Source organism: Lissotriton helveticus, chromosome 11 (assembly GCF_964261635.1).
Source record: "Lissotriton helveticus chromosome 11, aLisHel1.1, whole genome shotgun sequence".
NCBI lineage: Eukaryota > Metazoa > Chordata > Amphibia > Caudata > Salamandridae > Lissotriton > Lissotriton helveticus.
In genome coordinates this window covers 1,024,776,659-1,024,793,390 of record NC_136072.1, presented here as the reverse complement: position 1 = coordinate 1,024,793,390, position 16,732 = coordinate 1,024,776,659, and the positions used below count along the sequence as shown (strand labels likewise).

The following is a 16,732-nucleotide window of genomic DNA, read 5'->3' as shown; positions in this document are numbered from 1 at the left end:
CCTATCGACCACGAGAGCAGAGACTGCAACGCCTGCTCCGTCTTCAAGCCGAAGACACTCCGAGTTCGAGAAAGACAGAGGACGGCTCACCACACAATGCAGGGCAAGGGCCAAGCCCCGACGCTTTACAAACTGGGCCTCTCCACAGACGACGAGGACAACATCGCCGAAGGCCCAGATGACTTCACGGTCGCTGAGACCGATAAGAAAACGCCTGAGAAGGTAGGAGAGTCTACGACCCCGAAAACTCCAACAGGGCCTCGAAAACCAGAGACCGACTCTCGAAAGTCTGAGCCCAGAGCCTCGAAAGGAGCACCGGCGCCGAACAAATCGACGACCGAAGCTGCATCCTCCGAAAAAGAGCCCAGCGGATCCTCCGAGAAGGACTCCCGGAGGCCGAAGACCAGCGAAAAGCAAAGGTCATCGAAGCAGGCCCCCGAAAAAGGGCCTTCGACTTCGACTTCGACATCGAAAGAAAAGGAGCCGAAGAAAGCTTCGACGTCGACGGCGCCGCCGAAAAGGGCGGGCGAAACGCTCGACGACGAACAGGCCGCAGAGATGCAGAGAAAGAGAAAGAGGCTCGAGGCCGAAATGGAGAACATCCTTCAGAGAAAGAAGGATTTCGATGAAAAAATGAGAAGTTACAAGATCCCCTCGAAGCCGGCAACGAGCGTCGCTGTGGTACAGGAGCTCGAGGAGTTCGACGTCGAAGAGCCGCCGAAAACTCCGGAGCCGTCGGAGCACGAAGAGGAGGAAGACCTCTACTACACAGAAGGGGATTACGGGGAACAGCAGTCAAGCTACGGCTCAGGTTCCTCGACGGCCCAAGACCAGGAATGGCAGGACATCGAGGCCGAAAACCCAGAGGAGGCGGTAGAAACATACCCCTCGAGGCCTTAACCACCGGATGACATTGGGGCACACAATGAGGTGGTCAGAAAGGCGGCAGCAGCCTATGGAGTTAAGATGGAGGAGGAGAAGCCAGAAGCAGACTTCCTGCTCGAGACATTGCTCCCAATACAGACAAGAAGCCAGTTCCTGCCCATGCTCAAGAGTACCACAGACCAGGGGAAGGAAGCCTTCAAGGACCCGGCTACGTGCAGATCAGTAACGCCGAGGACGGAGAAGAAATACAAATTCTCCTCCCAAGATCCAGCTTACATCAAGGAATCCGTCACAGCAGATTCTATAATAGCTGCAACGGCCAGGAAAAGGGCAAACGTCCCAACAACGCCTGGACCTCCACCTGACAAAGAAAGCAGGAGGATGGATCTAACTGGCAGGAAAATTGAGAGGAACGCCGCAGCGCACTGGCGGATGGCGAACTCCAACGCCCTCCTGAATAGGCATCAATACCAGCACTGGGATGAGATGGGACAGTTGCTCAAGCACCTCCCGGAACAATACCGTGAGAGGGCATCACACCTTGTGGAAGAGGGGAAGAGCATCGCCAATTCGTGCCTGAAGACAGCCTTGGATGGGACAGAAACATCCAGCAGACTGATGACTATAGGCATCACTGAGAGAAGGCAAGCCTGGCTCAGGATCTCAGGTTTCAAGGCTGAGGTTCAGAACAACATCCTGAACACACCCTTCAACGGGGAATCACTGTTCGGAGCCCCAGTTGATGAGAAGCTCACCCAATTGAAGAAGGACAACGAGACGGCAAGGTCCATGGGGTCCCTGCAGTTCAGGGGGATGAGAAGAGGCACTCCTACACGGAGGCCGAACGGCAGAGGTGGAAGTCAGCGAGGAGATTCTCACCAGAGTTTCCACCAGGGGCAACAGAATGACAACCAAGGCCACCAGGGCCAGCAGAGGCAAGGCTGGAACTACCAAAGCAGGGGCCAGTCCTTTCGGTCAAGAGGAAATGGACGGGGCCAGAGAAGGAGAGGCGGTGAACAACCACCCTCTAAGTGACTTCACACGGGAGAAGGTGCTCCACCACCCAAACCCTCCGGGGGAGGAGCACGGAAAAAGAGAGAGGAGAGGCCTACACGGACAAAACACAAAGAAACATGTAACACCGGTAGGGGGAAGACTGAGATTTTTTCTCCAGGAATGGAGAAAAATAACAACAGACAAGTGGATACTCAATATCATGCAGTTCGGATACTGCATAGAGTTGGAAAAAAGGCCACCAAACAGAAAACCAAAGAAAAGACAGCACTCGGGAAGAGAGCTGCAACTACTGCAAGAGGAAGCCAAAGAACTCCTCCTCAAAGCGGCCATCGAACGAGTTCCTTTCAAGGAACGGAACAAGGGAGTGTACTCAAACTACTTCCTAGTGCCAAAAGTGGACGAAAGTCTAAGACCCATCCTGGACCTACGGTTCCTAAACAAATACGTCAAAACTCAGAAATTCAAAATGACGTCCCTACAAGAGGTCATCCCACAGATAAAGACAGGGGACTTCTTGTCCACCATAGACCTCAAAGATGCGTACCTGCACATCCCCATGAACAAGCAGCACAAGCACATGCTAAAGTTCACAGTAAACGAGGATCACTACCAATTCACGACCCTCGCTTTCGGCCTAAAGTCCGCACCAAGGGTGTTCACCAAATGCCTTGCGGCAGTGGCCGCACATCTAAGAAGAGAGGGGATACACGTGTACCCCTACCTCGACGACTGGCTGGTAAAGGCAAGCTCTTACAGGACATGCAAAGAGCATGCAGAACAGGTGACAAGAACACTAGCAAGCCTGGGTTTCTCCATACACTGGGGCAAATGCTCAATAGAACCAGAGCAAGTGAAGATCTTCCTGGGAGCCCAGATCGACACCGTCCAATGCAGAGTCTTACCGAGCGAAAAGAGAACGCTCAGCCTACTGAGGGAGAAACGTCACTACCAGAAGGGGCGAGCTCTGACAGTGAGGACTGTGAGCAAGATCTTGGGGATGATGGCATCATGCATACACTTGGTCCCCAATGTACGCCTACAGATGAGACCACTCCAAGAGTGGCTACAACAGCAATGGTCACAAGCTACAGGAAGTTGGGAGGATCTAGTGGTTGTAACGCACAGGGTGCAGGAGGAGATAAGGTGGTGGACCAGGGAGAGAATAACAGAAGGGAAATCTCTAACACCACCGGACCCAACAGTGACCATCACCACAGGCGCATCCCAGAAGGGGTGGGGCGCACACATGAACAGGCTCAGAGTGAGGGGTCTGTGGAGCCCTACAGATGCAGTCAGGCACATCAACTACCTGGAACTGAAAACGGTGTTGCTAGCCCTCAAGGCTTTTCAGAAACACCTGTACAACCAGAAGGTGCTAATACAAACGGACAACACCACAACGATGTTTTACATAAACAAACAGGGGGGAACTCAGTCGTTCCCTCTGTCAAACTTGGCACAGGAGATCTGGAACTGGGCTATACCACTAAAAATAGACCTGCTAGCCATACACCTGCCAGGGAAGGACAATGTAGAAGCAGATTGGCTCAGCAGGCAGTCTTCAGCGTCCCACGAGGGGGAACTCAATACTCAGGAAACAGAGAGACTATTCAGGAAATTGGGCACGCCGACAATAGACCTATTTGCAACACACCAGAATGCAAAATGCCAGTACTTTGCATCCAGGCAACCAGAGGCACTGCCCCAGGGGAATGCCCTATGGATAAGCTGGTCGAAAACATTTGCCTACGCTTTTCCCCCGATACCACTGATCCCGAGGGTTCTCAACAAATGCATGAAGAGCTACATGACGCTCATCCTTGTGGCACCACAATGGGCCAGACAGACCTGGTTTTCTCAGATAATGGAGATGGCGCAGGGGCCACCACACAAGTTATCAAAAAGAAGAGACCTACTCTCCATGGAAAACGGAGAAATCCTACACCCAGAGCTAGAGAGCCTCAACCTCTCAGCCTGGCTCCTGAGGACTTAGAATTCGCACACCTAAAACTACCAGAGAGCACCCTGCGGGTGCTACGAGAGGCAAGAAGGCCCAGCACACGCAAGTGCTATAGGGAAAAATGGAAAAGATTCACTCAATGGTGTGGCAAGAAACAGCTCCAAAGGAAACTGACCAAGGAATCCACGGTGCTAAGGTACATCACGCACCTAATTAAGGCTAAGCTAAGCTCATCCTCGCTGAGGGTGCATCTGGCAGCGATTGTGGCATACACAAGAGGAGAAACAGGGAGAAGCTTTTTCACATCCCAAGTCGTAAAAAGATTCCTGGAAGGAGCTAAAAGAATAGCACCGCCAAAAAGAAGGCCGCCACCGGCATGGAACCTAAATGTGGTACTGACGGAGCTCATGAAAGCACCTTTCGAACCCATCCACAAAGCATCACTGCAAATGTTAACAATGAAGACAGCCTTTCTGGTAGCAATCACCTCGCTACGGAGTGTGAGCGAACTGCAGGCACTCACACTGCAAGAACCCTACATCCAGATACACAGTGACAGGGTCGTGATGAGAACAGACCCACACTTCATGCCAAAGGTGGTGTCAAGGTTCCACATGAATCAGAGTATTCAGATACCTAGCTTCTTCCAAAATCCCACTACAAGCGCAGAGAGGTCACTCCACACCCTAGACGCTAGAAGGGCTGTGATGCACTACATTGAGAGAACAAAGGAACACAGGAAAACAAAACAGTTCTTCGTATCCTTCGCAAACAGTTACATGGGCAAACCAGTGACTAAAAACACCATACCACGATGGATCGCACAGACAATACAATTCTGCCACAAACAAGCTGGCCAGGAGCTAACTGGAGGGGCACAGGCCCACTCCACCAGGAAGAAAGGAGCAACAATTGCCTTTCTGGCCAACACACCAATCCAGGACATATGCCTGGCGGCAACATGGGCTTCAGTGCACACTTTCACTAAGCACTATTGCGTGGATGTACAGATGAACAAAGAAGCACAAGTAGGACAGAAAGTGCTTCAACATATATTCAACAACCAACGCTCATCTTCCACCCAACCGCCACAAAAGTGAGGAAAACCGCTACAAAATCTATGCACAGCATAGTGAATCCAGAAAGATTCACGCTGCAAAACGAATAGTTTCTTACCTGTCGGTGTAGTTTTGCAGCTCGAAGATCTTTCTGGATTCACTAGCGAACCCACCCGCCTCCGCCAGAAAGATGAAGCTGGAGAAGAAGGTGGAAACACATAGAAGGAAAGAAAGTTGAAACTTAGAAGATACGTGAAAAGATACGTGAAAAGATACGTGAAAAGAATTACGTTGAAAAAACGATTAACAAACAAAGCCATGGATTCACTACAAAGACAGAAAAGGAAAAAGAGACAGAAAAAAGAATCCGAAGATGGCGCCCAAGGGTGGTAGCTTCCGCCGGAAGCACGCCGACGTCACCGAAGGTACACCAAATGGTGGGACGTCGACGCCCACCTGGGCTATGACAAAAAAAAAAGAGAAAAAAGACTACGAATCCGGACCCAACCACCAGATTGCGGAATATGCACAGCATAGTGAATCCAGAAAGATCTTCAAGCTGCAAAACTACACCGACAGGTAAGAAACTATTCGTTCCTTTCTTTCTGCGCCACAAGATCCATTGCTACCTCTCATTTCGAGATCTGTTACCTCAAAATGTAAAATCCAGTGTGCAATGGAATTGTAATCTCCCAAGGCGATGTAGAGACTGTCGCAAGCAAATGTTGGTGACAGATTCCCATCGGGTTTGCCTGTGGTGCCTCGGGTCAGTTCGCGGTTCTGAGACATGCAGTGATTGTGCGATGATGAATCCGAAGGCCATTCGGGACCGTGAGGCAAAGCTCTACATTGGCAAGCATCGGAGCACTCTGCGTCTCGACTGGTCCAAGTCCAAACGTCAGCCGCTGTCACATTCCCTTTCCAGAAGGTGTTCCTTAGGTTGATAGTCATCATATTCCAAATCCTCGGGTAAGTCCAAGAAAAAACATAAAAAATCCAAACGACTACTCTCGTACACCTGAGAAGGCATAAGTTTGTGGCTATGTCTCGATTTCGCTCCCGAAATTCTGAGCCAATCCCGCGACCTGTCTCAGTACAACCCAAGCTTCCAGGGCCATCTGCCACACAGACGGATCCAAGAGTTCAATTGGCATAACAAAACTTAAGGGCTCCCCTCCAGATTCAGCCAGGAGCTCACAGGCAAGGGTTCTGTGCTGAGGGGGGCCTCTGGATCTTTGGCCCCCCCAGGAGCAGCAGGGGCCCCTGTTATGCCTATGAAGAGTTCCACAAGGCTATCTTTGGATCCCTTCTCACGCCCTATGGAGTGCCTGATGGCCCCATGGAGTAAAGAGATCCTCCATCTGGGGGTAGCGCCATCGGGTTTGCCCTCAGTGCCAGTTGAACCCTATAAACCCATCACCTGGCCTCTAATGGTACTTTTGCCGACCTCACCTCCAGCTCTGCACCGGTAACCCTAATGACGATTTCAACACCATTGACGCCAGAGGAGGAGGCACAACCCATTGTGCTCTCTGACACGGAGGTGGTGCCATCCTTCCTGACTTTGACCGGGCCGTGATCTGTGTCTATTGAACCAAAGGCTTTGCATGCTTCCCCTTAGCCACTCCCCAGAGCAGGGCTCATTTCTAAATTCATTATTTGGACAGGCTCTGATAAGGAATGTGAATCGGGAGATGACTTTGGACTTCTTTACTGTGAAGAAAATTGATATGAGGACCTCTAAGATACCAGTGACCTCAACACATCCCCTGAAACTGGAAAAGTCTCACCTTCAGGCCCTGCCATTGAGGAAAGTGTCTCCTTCGCAGTGTTTATGCCGAGGGTGACTGATGTTCTTGACCTCCAGTTCTCCACCTTGGAGGTCAAAACTAGCATGCTGACCAAAGTACTTCAACCCAGGCAGACAAATACTGACCCCCTGTTGTCCTCTAATATGGCCCTCACTAACATTCTTGTAGGGGTCTGATTCAAACCTTACTCTGGACCTCCGTTGAATCGACAGATTGTGCAGCCTCATAATCCTGGCCCCAGTGACCATCTTTTTATATGCAACATCCTTCCCCCGAATGCCTTCCAAAGTACTCCCGAGGACTCGGAGTCTTTAAAGGGTAGAAATATTTGGGATGAGAGTGTATTCTTCCACAAGTCTGGCTCACTCCATTCAGTTTTTGCCGCCATTCCCACGCTCTTTCTGGAACTCAAGCCCTAGCTTAAATCTTCTTGATGGTCCCGGAAGACTTTATCCTGTATTTACCCAAGCCATACAAGTTGGCCATGACGCCTCCAAATTTACCGCCTGTTGTGGCCTTGATGCTAGGATTCCTTAGGGTGAGCCATTGGCAGAGGCGGCAGAGGTGGATCCTCTGCAGTGGCGGAGGAGCGTCGCCTCGCTGCCTGTCATTGCCGCTCTTAGCCTTCGCTGTATTGAGGGGCGGGCCTAGGCATTTGAGGGGGGACGAGGAGTGCTGTGTGCACTCCTCTCCCTATCTTCTCATGTGTGTTTGGCCTGCCATCGCAGGCCGACCAAAACACACATGTAGTTGTTGAGCTTATATAGCGCACAGCTACCCGCAGTGGGTTTCCCGGCGCTTGCTTAGGGAACCCTTCCTGGTATTCCCCTGTGAGATAGCAGGGTATCCACAAGGTGAAAGTCAGGCATCCCGCCGCGAGGGGCCGTTGTGGAGATTAAGCAAGCTATTGCCCAGAGTCGCAGAGTGTGAATCCGTGAGTCGAGGAGGCACCGGGGCGAGAATTATCGAGTCCGTGGAATTTTTAGCCCAAGACCCCGCCGAGGCGGGGAATTGAACCCTGGTCCAGGACCGATCCCAGCTTCCGGGTCTGCTGCCTCTAACCCCTGAGCCACATTCTCCACACATGCGCACTTAGGTTTTCTCCAGCCCTGCTGCATTCGACAGCTGAGCTGGAGAAACCCCCACAGACTCCCTGGTCTGAGCAAAGTGTATTTTCAGCCCGCTCAGGCCAATCCATGGGCTATATTTCTAACTCCTCCCCTCTGGCCCCACCACCCTTTATTTGTGGCGCCCGGCAGGCACTGAGTAGCGGAGCTCTCTGTCACCGCGCCTGGATGAGATCTACTCTTTTTTCCAGAGATGTCCAGTCGGACCTCATGTACATACACTTTAAAGGGACCTGCCTTTTTGGGTATAAAACCGACTCTGCTCAGACGAGTTTAAAACACAGCCAGGCCACAGCATGCTCCTTGGGGTTGTCTGCCTCGCCACACCAGCTTTTTCAAGCTTTCTGTGGCTCTGGCAAGGGTACCCCCTACTGACAACCACTTCAACATCAGCTGGCTTCCCAGCCTTTTTATGGCGGAGGCCATGGCACCCACTGATCCTGTGTCAGGCAAAATGCGTTAGTCGATCTACCACCCCGGCCGCACCTGCCATCAGCAACCACACAGGACTTGCCCTCCAAGCCAGCACAAGACTCGCTACATGAGTATTTAAATGGTTGTGGTAATTTTTCTCTTTGTTGTTTGTCCTGTGTTGTGTTTCCACTCTCTTCAAAAAATACCGTCCGCTTGTTTAAACATTCTTGGGCACAAGTCGGAGTTGAATCAGGTCCCTAGGCTGCCATCTTTTCCAGAGACAAATATCGGCAACTTCTCACATTCTACATTTACTTTAAACAAAAACATCTGCTTTACTTTTTAACATTGCATTGCTGTCTTTATCTACTTTACTTAGCTATCAGAGGTCAGAAAATCATGGTGATACTCACCCCCCAAAATGCAACCACACCTAGGAACATGCGCACACCCAGGGAGTGGATCCCATTGGCTAGATGAATAGATCAAAGCAACTCTGCTCTTTGCAGAGTATCCTTTGTTTTAACAAAGAGCCTAAAGTCGGCTTACTTTAAGGTTGTATGCGCCACTGAGGCTCCTCCAGCTGCAAATGACGATTCTGCACTCAGCTCAGCTATACAAAAAGAACCACATATGAACCTCATATGAAACTGGTGTCAGCCTTACCAGGCTATGTGACATTGACACTTGTGGTGTTCGAGAGCTGATTCAGCTTCCATTTGTGTGAGACTCGTGCTGGGTACAACTGAAAAGGGGCCATTGCTCGCCATCCCTCTATCAGCAGCTCCACATCGCTTTTATCACAAACTATTTGCACAATAGACGTAAATAATTTAAATTATCATTTAAAAATACAACAGATACCCAACCACCTCACCAAATTGTAAGAAGGTGCACAGTGAGATTACGCACCCTTTGCCAACCATGACATCACAGGGTTGTCTCCTTGTCCTTCCTCTTCACCCCTTTACAGTCTCTGATTTGCTACTCCAGCAGTACCTGATTTTGAGGACTATAGCACATTGACTTATTCAATAAAAACATCTACTTGGAGTGTCAAGGCAAATGTGGTCACAAACTAAAACAAATGTTTATGGCAGAGTCTGTTGAAATGGAACTAAGTAGCAGCTGATAAAAGACCTGTGGAGGTGGTGGTCATTGTTGTCCCTTTTCTATCTCTATGACAGCTGCTAAATAGTCCTAATTTTATGTCAAGGGTTGCTGCAATCTGTGGTCCTACTTCTAAGTCTTTGACCTGTTTTATTTTTGTTTGTTTTTGTTTTTAGAATCTGTTTACACTATTCTATGTTGATAATGAAATAGGAATCAATACATTTTCTTCAGTTGATCTCTCAAAATTAGCTGAGTGGCCAATTTTTAGGTTTTGACTGTGACTGTCAAAACTTTTGTTAACCAAAAAGAAGCTTAAAGCGGGCTTAGAGCCCGCCCTTTAGCATGACTTGCCTTGGTTGGCTTCCACGTAACTCTTGTTTCTTTGATTCTTGTCTGTCAGCTGAAAGTGTCTCCTGCTTCTGTGTTTTTCCCAGCCATTGAGCAGCCAGTCTCCTACCACTGGCCACACGCTCTGTCAAGTACTTAAAAAAAAAACCTTTTGCTTCGCACTCTAATCAAATCAAAAGTTCCTTTATTCGGTTTCCATAATTTTTAGGAAACCATAAAAGTACAAATAAAAACATATGGACAATAAATACAATCAATACATTCTATGATTTGCGGATTCATTAATAAAAAAAAAACCAAGGCAATATGTTACAAAATGTTTCAGGTTAAAAGTGCAAATGCATCTAAGTAAATCGGAATTCTAACAATTATCTACTAGGGGAAAATAGAACAAAATAATTCAAGTTGAAGAACTAATGCATAGAAAGTTAAACCAGATTTGAACGATATCTAACACAGGCCTTCAAAAAACAAGCTATGGACTTGGCATATAATTCATTTTCCAATAATTGGAGCGATAGAAATGCTGGACGACAACATCGTAATCCCATTACCCTTAATATAGGTACAATCCATCTCCTGCGAGGATAGTCATAAAATCTCAAAATAGGACTGTATGAATTAAAGATTGTGGAGAGGATTCGTCACAGGGACACACGGAAAGATTCTTGGACCAGTCATTCTGATTAGGGAAAGTAATTAAACGATAATAGATGTTAAATCTAAAGCGGGTCAGCAAAAATTTCTCATACATATTCAGATTATACGTTGAATATGGTTGGACTGCAAACGTGGTCTGAATAGCTATGATATGTGGAACTGAACTTTTGTTGACCTCTTTCGAAAGTCGTAGCTGCCCTAGATGGGATAAGCGGAGCTTTCCTAAATCTTTCCTCGCGATTTCAGAAATGGTAGTCGGATGGTTAAAAAATCTTACTAGGTCTAAGTCTTCCAGAAAATTCTTAACGTAAGCTAACCAGCTGATCTTATACATTAAGGCTAGATTAAGACAATCGTTTATAAGGTGTCGTGACAAGTCACAGTGTTCCGATGTCCAAACACGATGGCACAAGAGAATGGGTTGAATTTTAATGATGTCAGTTATAAATTCTAGTCCTAATTCTAAGTTACAGCTGAAGGTTGAGGAGCTTTGCGGAACTGCCAATAAATATCGCAAACAACTGTTCTCTGTTTTTTGTAATTCCTCTACATTGACATGGCCCCACACCCCAGCGCCGTAAGTGGCTACACTAATGTATTTTGCTTGGTAAATTTTTATCATTTCTGGGGGGGACCTCTTCCCAAGCTTCTGCGCAAAAGCTACTAGAGCTGTAGTAGCCCTCAAGAATAATAATTTTCTAGCATTTATAGCGTTAGTCCACGATGCCTTGTTATCAAATAAAATTCCTAAATAATTCCTAAATAGGGATACGAATTTGTGGACTCCAACTTGATATTTTCAATAAAAATCGCTTTTGTCTTTTTTAGTCTGTTACCCACGTGCATCACAAAAGTTTTCCTAATATTCACAATGAGGTCCAGACTTGCCATGAAACTACGGTATTTATCTAAGAGGCGCTGGAGCTGCAAAGGTATTCTTGCCATGATCACAGCGTCATCGGCGTATGATAACGCCGGTACTGAGCGACGGCCGATGAAAGGCAGGTCTTGGCTCCCTTCGAGCATGGCTGCTTCAGTTCATCTTCCTACCCTACCCCTCCTTTGTGTTCCTTCTCCCTCCCGCTGTCTGTTGCAGCTCTCTCCTCCCTCGCACATCCTTTATGTTTCTGGCTATCAGACTTTTTGAGACATTTTTCACAGCAGCCTATGATGCTGTGAAACATGGCTTAAAGTAAAGAAGAAAAAAGTTCTAGGAACCGTCAATGCTGGCAGCATTATAACGCTTTTTCCCCTCCTTTAATGTAAGCCATGTTGCCCAGCAGCTTATGCTACTGTGCAACATGTCTAAAAATAAATAACATGACAAAGCCAATAGATCGTGCATATATAGGTGAAACCTATTGGCTTTGCCACTGCCTGGTTCTACAATGGTTACTCCAGTGTATTCTTGGATTCCGGAGCTACTAGCTCTCTTATTATCACTCTGTGAAATTCCTTTTTAATGCACTTGTCAATGTAGTCAAATTTTCAGCAGCTTTCTTTTAAAAGGAAATATATGAGGAACTTCTTAAATTAAGTTGATGGGTAACTTTCTATTTAAATTCTAATTGTAGTTGTAGTTAAAACGTCAGATAAAGTTAACTTTAGATAGGCGATGTTACTACGTTTTTTTATTGTTTTATGGAGTTCTTTTCTCTGAAATGTGTTTCCATTGTCTTGCAAGTGGGGACATGTTTTTATTCAGGGATTTAATTAAATTTCCCAAGATGGAGAAAAAGTATTACAAGTAAGTTATTTATCATTTTATGGGGTTGTGAGATCTGTATCTCGTGAATTTTAATTTCTTGTAAAATTCCATTATGCTGCTAAGTTAAATGTCTTTCAAAATGTATGCTGTCAATGTTAATTATTTAGTGGCAGTGGTCACTTGCTTCAGTCTTGCGTGCGCTTGTATTGGCAATACCAGGTGATTCCTGAAATTTTGTATCTTCTTCACAAGGCAATTCTTGTCAAATACAAAATATTAGAAGCTCTCTGGACCGCCAATACTGCTACAACGAAAGTTGTAACATGGTCCCACCAGCTATGAACAATTTTACAAACTTTTGTGGTAAACCTCAAACATATTTGAAACTATTTAAAGGAAGAATATTTTTCGAAGCAACTAGCAGAAGATAGATATCCAGATAATTTGCTATTTAATGTTGCCACTTTTGTTTTATTTCTGATATTATTACATGTAGGATTGCTGATATAAATTTGTTTTCAAACTTCTTTTTATACATGACGCCATTACGTTTCTCTTATTACTGGAAGTAATCGAATCCTGTGGGAAGGAGAACTAAACTCTCCTTTATTATTGTTATTTTTTCACTTAATAGTTTTTATTGTCTATTTCCACTAGCCACTGAACACAACACGTATCAATGCTGCTGAAATTGAAAGCCGTGTGAAAGAATTAAGCAAGCTAGCAGAGACAACAGATAAGGTGAAGCAAGGCTTTTGGGAAGAATTTGAGGTAAGTCAGCTGCCATTTTTTAAAACATGTATCTTACTGTCTTAAATATATTCTGATGACTGCTTTGTGAGCTTCTATAAAAGTTACTAAATGTATTTATGTATATAGCACCCCTCTACTGGTACATGCTTTATATGACAGAAACTAGGCTACTAGCAGGAAAAGAACTGTTTGCTTTTGCATGGCTGGAGAGTAGCCATGTTTTCAGCTGTCCAAGGAAGAGAGGGTAGTTGGATTACAACCTCAAACAAACGGGAATCATTGTCCATAAGGAGGTGCTTGAGGTAGGACAATTTTACTGGTTTAGAAAATGGGTCTCAATCGCCTTGTACATAACCCTGAGAACTTTCAACTTTATTTACTGTCTAACTGGGAGCCAGAATAGGCACTGCAGATCAGTTAATACATGTGAACACGATTATGTTGTGGTACCAGAGCTAGCTGCAGTATTCTGATAAGATGTTGAAGTGAATTTAGGTATTACTTATAGAACAGGCATAGGTCCCAGATTTTTTTACATGGCTATGCAAAAATTGAAGGTTCATCTCAGATTGTATAGCTGCAAGTGGTAAGGCGTTATTATTACTTACATTTGAGGTCAGTCCTAGTTTATCATTGAGCCGATCACCTGAATTTCTGGCCCCTCCAGACCAGGTTTCGAACTGAACCCAAATCATCAAGTTAGGAAGCAGGGATTTAACTGTCACTGAGTCTCAAAACCCTGGTTTTATTGTTGAGTTGAGGATACTTTTCTACATCTGGGCATGAATTTCGGCAGGAGCATCACCGTTGGTTTGGTAGGTGTATGACATGAACAATGTTTTGGAAAAATCTGGAGCTTTATCTTAGTAGGGTTATGAGCTCTCTGTAGGAGGCTTTAATTTAGTAATTCCTAACTCCCTTTAAAATAGCCTTTGATTGAAATGATTGAAAGCTATAAGAAGGAGGCTGGGAGCAACATGCTTTGTGTAAGGCTTCTTATCTGAGTGCTCCTGGTGGCATCTATTCAACTGAGTTAGTGTCTCTGGTGTCAGACTCAGCAGTATTTAGTCCCAACTCATTCCTAAATTAATAACTGGGAAAGAAGAGGGACCTGTGGGAAAAGACACTAAAAACAAAAGATTTAGAAAGCCCTTTGGAGCTTTTAAATATGGCGTTTTAACATTGTTAAAATAATTTGGTTTATAAAGATGGAGCAGGTGATTTTGCAATGCAAAAACATTTTCGGTCACGGTCATACATTGTTGCTATTGGATATAAAACTGGGTAATGCCAATATCATGCAACCAATATGGTGCTGATCGCCAAATTTCATGAATGGTTCCCAACTGGTGATTATGGGCACCACATCCACTACCAGACCTTCCCCTCCCACACACATACACACAAATCCTCAAACCCTACATCCCCTTGTTTTCTTCACCTAACTGTCTCTTTCTTCACGAATAGTCCCTCGCCTGTAAAAATACTTCAGTATTTGTATCATGCTCTTCTCCAACACTTTCAAAACAGTGAGGTTGTCCCGGCATCTATACGTTCTTTTGGTTAAACCAAAAAAGGAGGCCCTGACCCACCAGATCGAGACCAGCGCCACCCAAACCAAGGAACTCTTCACCATTGTAAGAGAGTTCACATGCCCGGCAGCCACAGAAAACTCGATCCCCTCTTCTCAGGATCTCTGTGATGCCCTCGCCGACCACTTCCACAACAAGATAGCAACCATTTATAAAAAACTTCAATCCCCAACCCCCCTACCTTTTCAGCAACCCATCGACACAACCACCAACCACCTGCTCACTGCATGGGAACAACTCAGCACACCAATCACAACTACTCTGATTAACGCAATCCACTCAGGAGCACCCACCGACTCATGCCCCCATCGACTCTTCACCCTTGGAAGAGACGAGATCACCCACCAGCTTACCACTATCCTCAACACCTCCATAATCTCAGGCGCCTTCCCTGATGCAGTAAACACTCTGTGGTTAGGCCCCTCCTCAAGAAACCTTAGGTAGACACCAGCAAGCTCCAGAAATACCGTTACATCTCCCTTCTACCGTTCCTTGGGAAAGTCCTGGAGAAGGCCATCAACCTCCAACTCACCTATCATCTGGAGAGAAATAACCTGCTGCGCCCGTCCCAATCAGGTTTCAGAGTCAACCACAGCACCAAGACAGCCCGGCTTGCCAAAACAAGTGACATCAAGCCACATCTGCGCCCTACTCAACAGAAGAGAATTAGCCGTCCTTATCCTCCTGGAACTCTCCACAGCTTTCGACACCGTCTCCCACCACACACTCATCGATCGACAATGCCAGATGGATAGCATCCTTTCTCATTGGACGCACACAGAGAGTCTGCCTCCCTCCCTTCACCGCGCAACCCAAGCACACCATCTGCGGCACACCCCAAGACTCATCCCTCAGTCCAACCCTCTTCAGCATCTACATGACACCACTCGCAGACATCGTCAGATCGCACAACATTAACATCATCCACCATGCTTCCAATTAACAGCTTGTCCGCTCTCTCTCAGAGACCACACCTCGACGAAGACTAACTTCCACAACTGTATGAAGAACGTCGCGGCCCGGATGAAAGTCAACTGCCTAAAACTCCAACATGGACAAAACAGACGTTCTGATCTTCGATTACACACTGCCCTCTTGATTGACTCCTGGTGGCCGACAGAGCTCGGACCAAACCTCATGCCGAAAGACCATGCCCGCAACCTTGGCATCATCATGAGCAGAGAATTCTCCATGAAATCCCAGGATTACAATTGCTTCCACACAATCTGCATGCTAAGCAAAGTCTTCAGATGGCTCCCCATCAGCACAAGGACGCTGTGACACAGGCAATCATCACCAGCTGCCTAAACTACAGCAACACACTCTATGCAGGCACCACTACAGAACTCATGCAAAGACTACAGACAATCCAGAACGCAGCACCCAGACAGATCCTCAACCTGCCCAAGAGGACACACTCCACCCAGCACTTAAAGGAGCTCCACTGGCTGTCCGTCTAGAAGAGATGCCATTTCAAGCTTCTGATCAATGCCTACAAAGCCCATCACAACCAAGGAACAGTCTACATGAATCACCGCCTGCTCTTCCACCAACCAACCAGAATTCTCCCCTCCCTAACACTCCCACTTGCATGGACAATATGTATCTTCCACTGCCACTCTGGAGGACACTCTTTCTCCCGCCTCAACAGCAAGGCTTGCAACACCCTCTCCCACCCCACCCCACCCTCGCTGACCCTCTTCAGGACGGGACTCAAAACCTTGCTCTTCAACTGATACCTGCAGCATAGTGCCTGGATACTCTCTAGGGTATTAGCCGCGCTATACAGATATGACTTGATTGATTGATTAAACCGATTCTAGCCTTCAGCTGTCTCTTCCTAATCACTGAAGGCTACAAATGTTGGTTAGATACCCTGAAAAGTAATACCATTTGGCAGACACTGTGTCATAGCTGACGGCTGGAGAGCACTCCCCCTCTGTTCAGGAGTAGCCCTCCCAGATTTAAAAACTGCTCCTAAAGAACCATTCACCTCACTCACCTCTGTTAATTTTATTTTACATCATTGACATTATTTTGCCATAGTCACAGAGACTGTTATGACATTTAAACTAGGTTGTGTGAGAGCCTTCAACAGATAGGTAGGTTGGGTGTCCAAAGGAAAACAAGAAAGTCCAGTTAATCCACATTCACAACTTAAAAATAACATCATGGCCAACAATTCAGCTGATGTAATATTAAAACCTTCAGAAATTTAAGGATTCATGTGGTTGTGGATAGAAGAAGGATGAAAGGTTTTAATTCTTACAAGTCGTAGGACATTAA

At 46.5% G+C, this 16,732-nt stretch overlaps 1 protein-coding gene across 2 annotated transcripts in view; it reads left to right on the top strand.

Moving 5' to 3' along the window:
* PTPN11 (protein tyrosine phosphatase non-receptor type 11) overlaps nt 1-16,732 on the top strand; it is a 581,214-nt gene that overhangs the window by 323,730 nt on the left and 240,752 nt on the right. For both annotated transcript variants that reach the window (XM_078667419.1, XM_078667418.1), the window contains exon 6: nt 12,759-12,872. In XM_078667419.1, the coding sequence (XP_078523545.1) occupies nt 12,759-12,872 (114 nt within the window). The remainder of the gene's footprint in view (nt 1-12,758; nt 12,873-16,732) is intronic.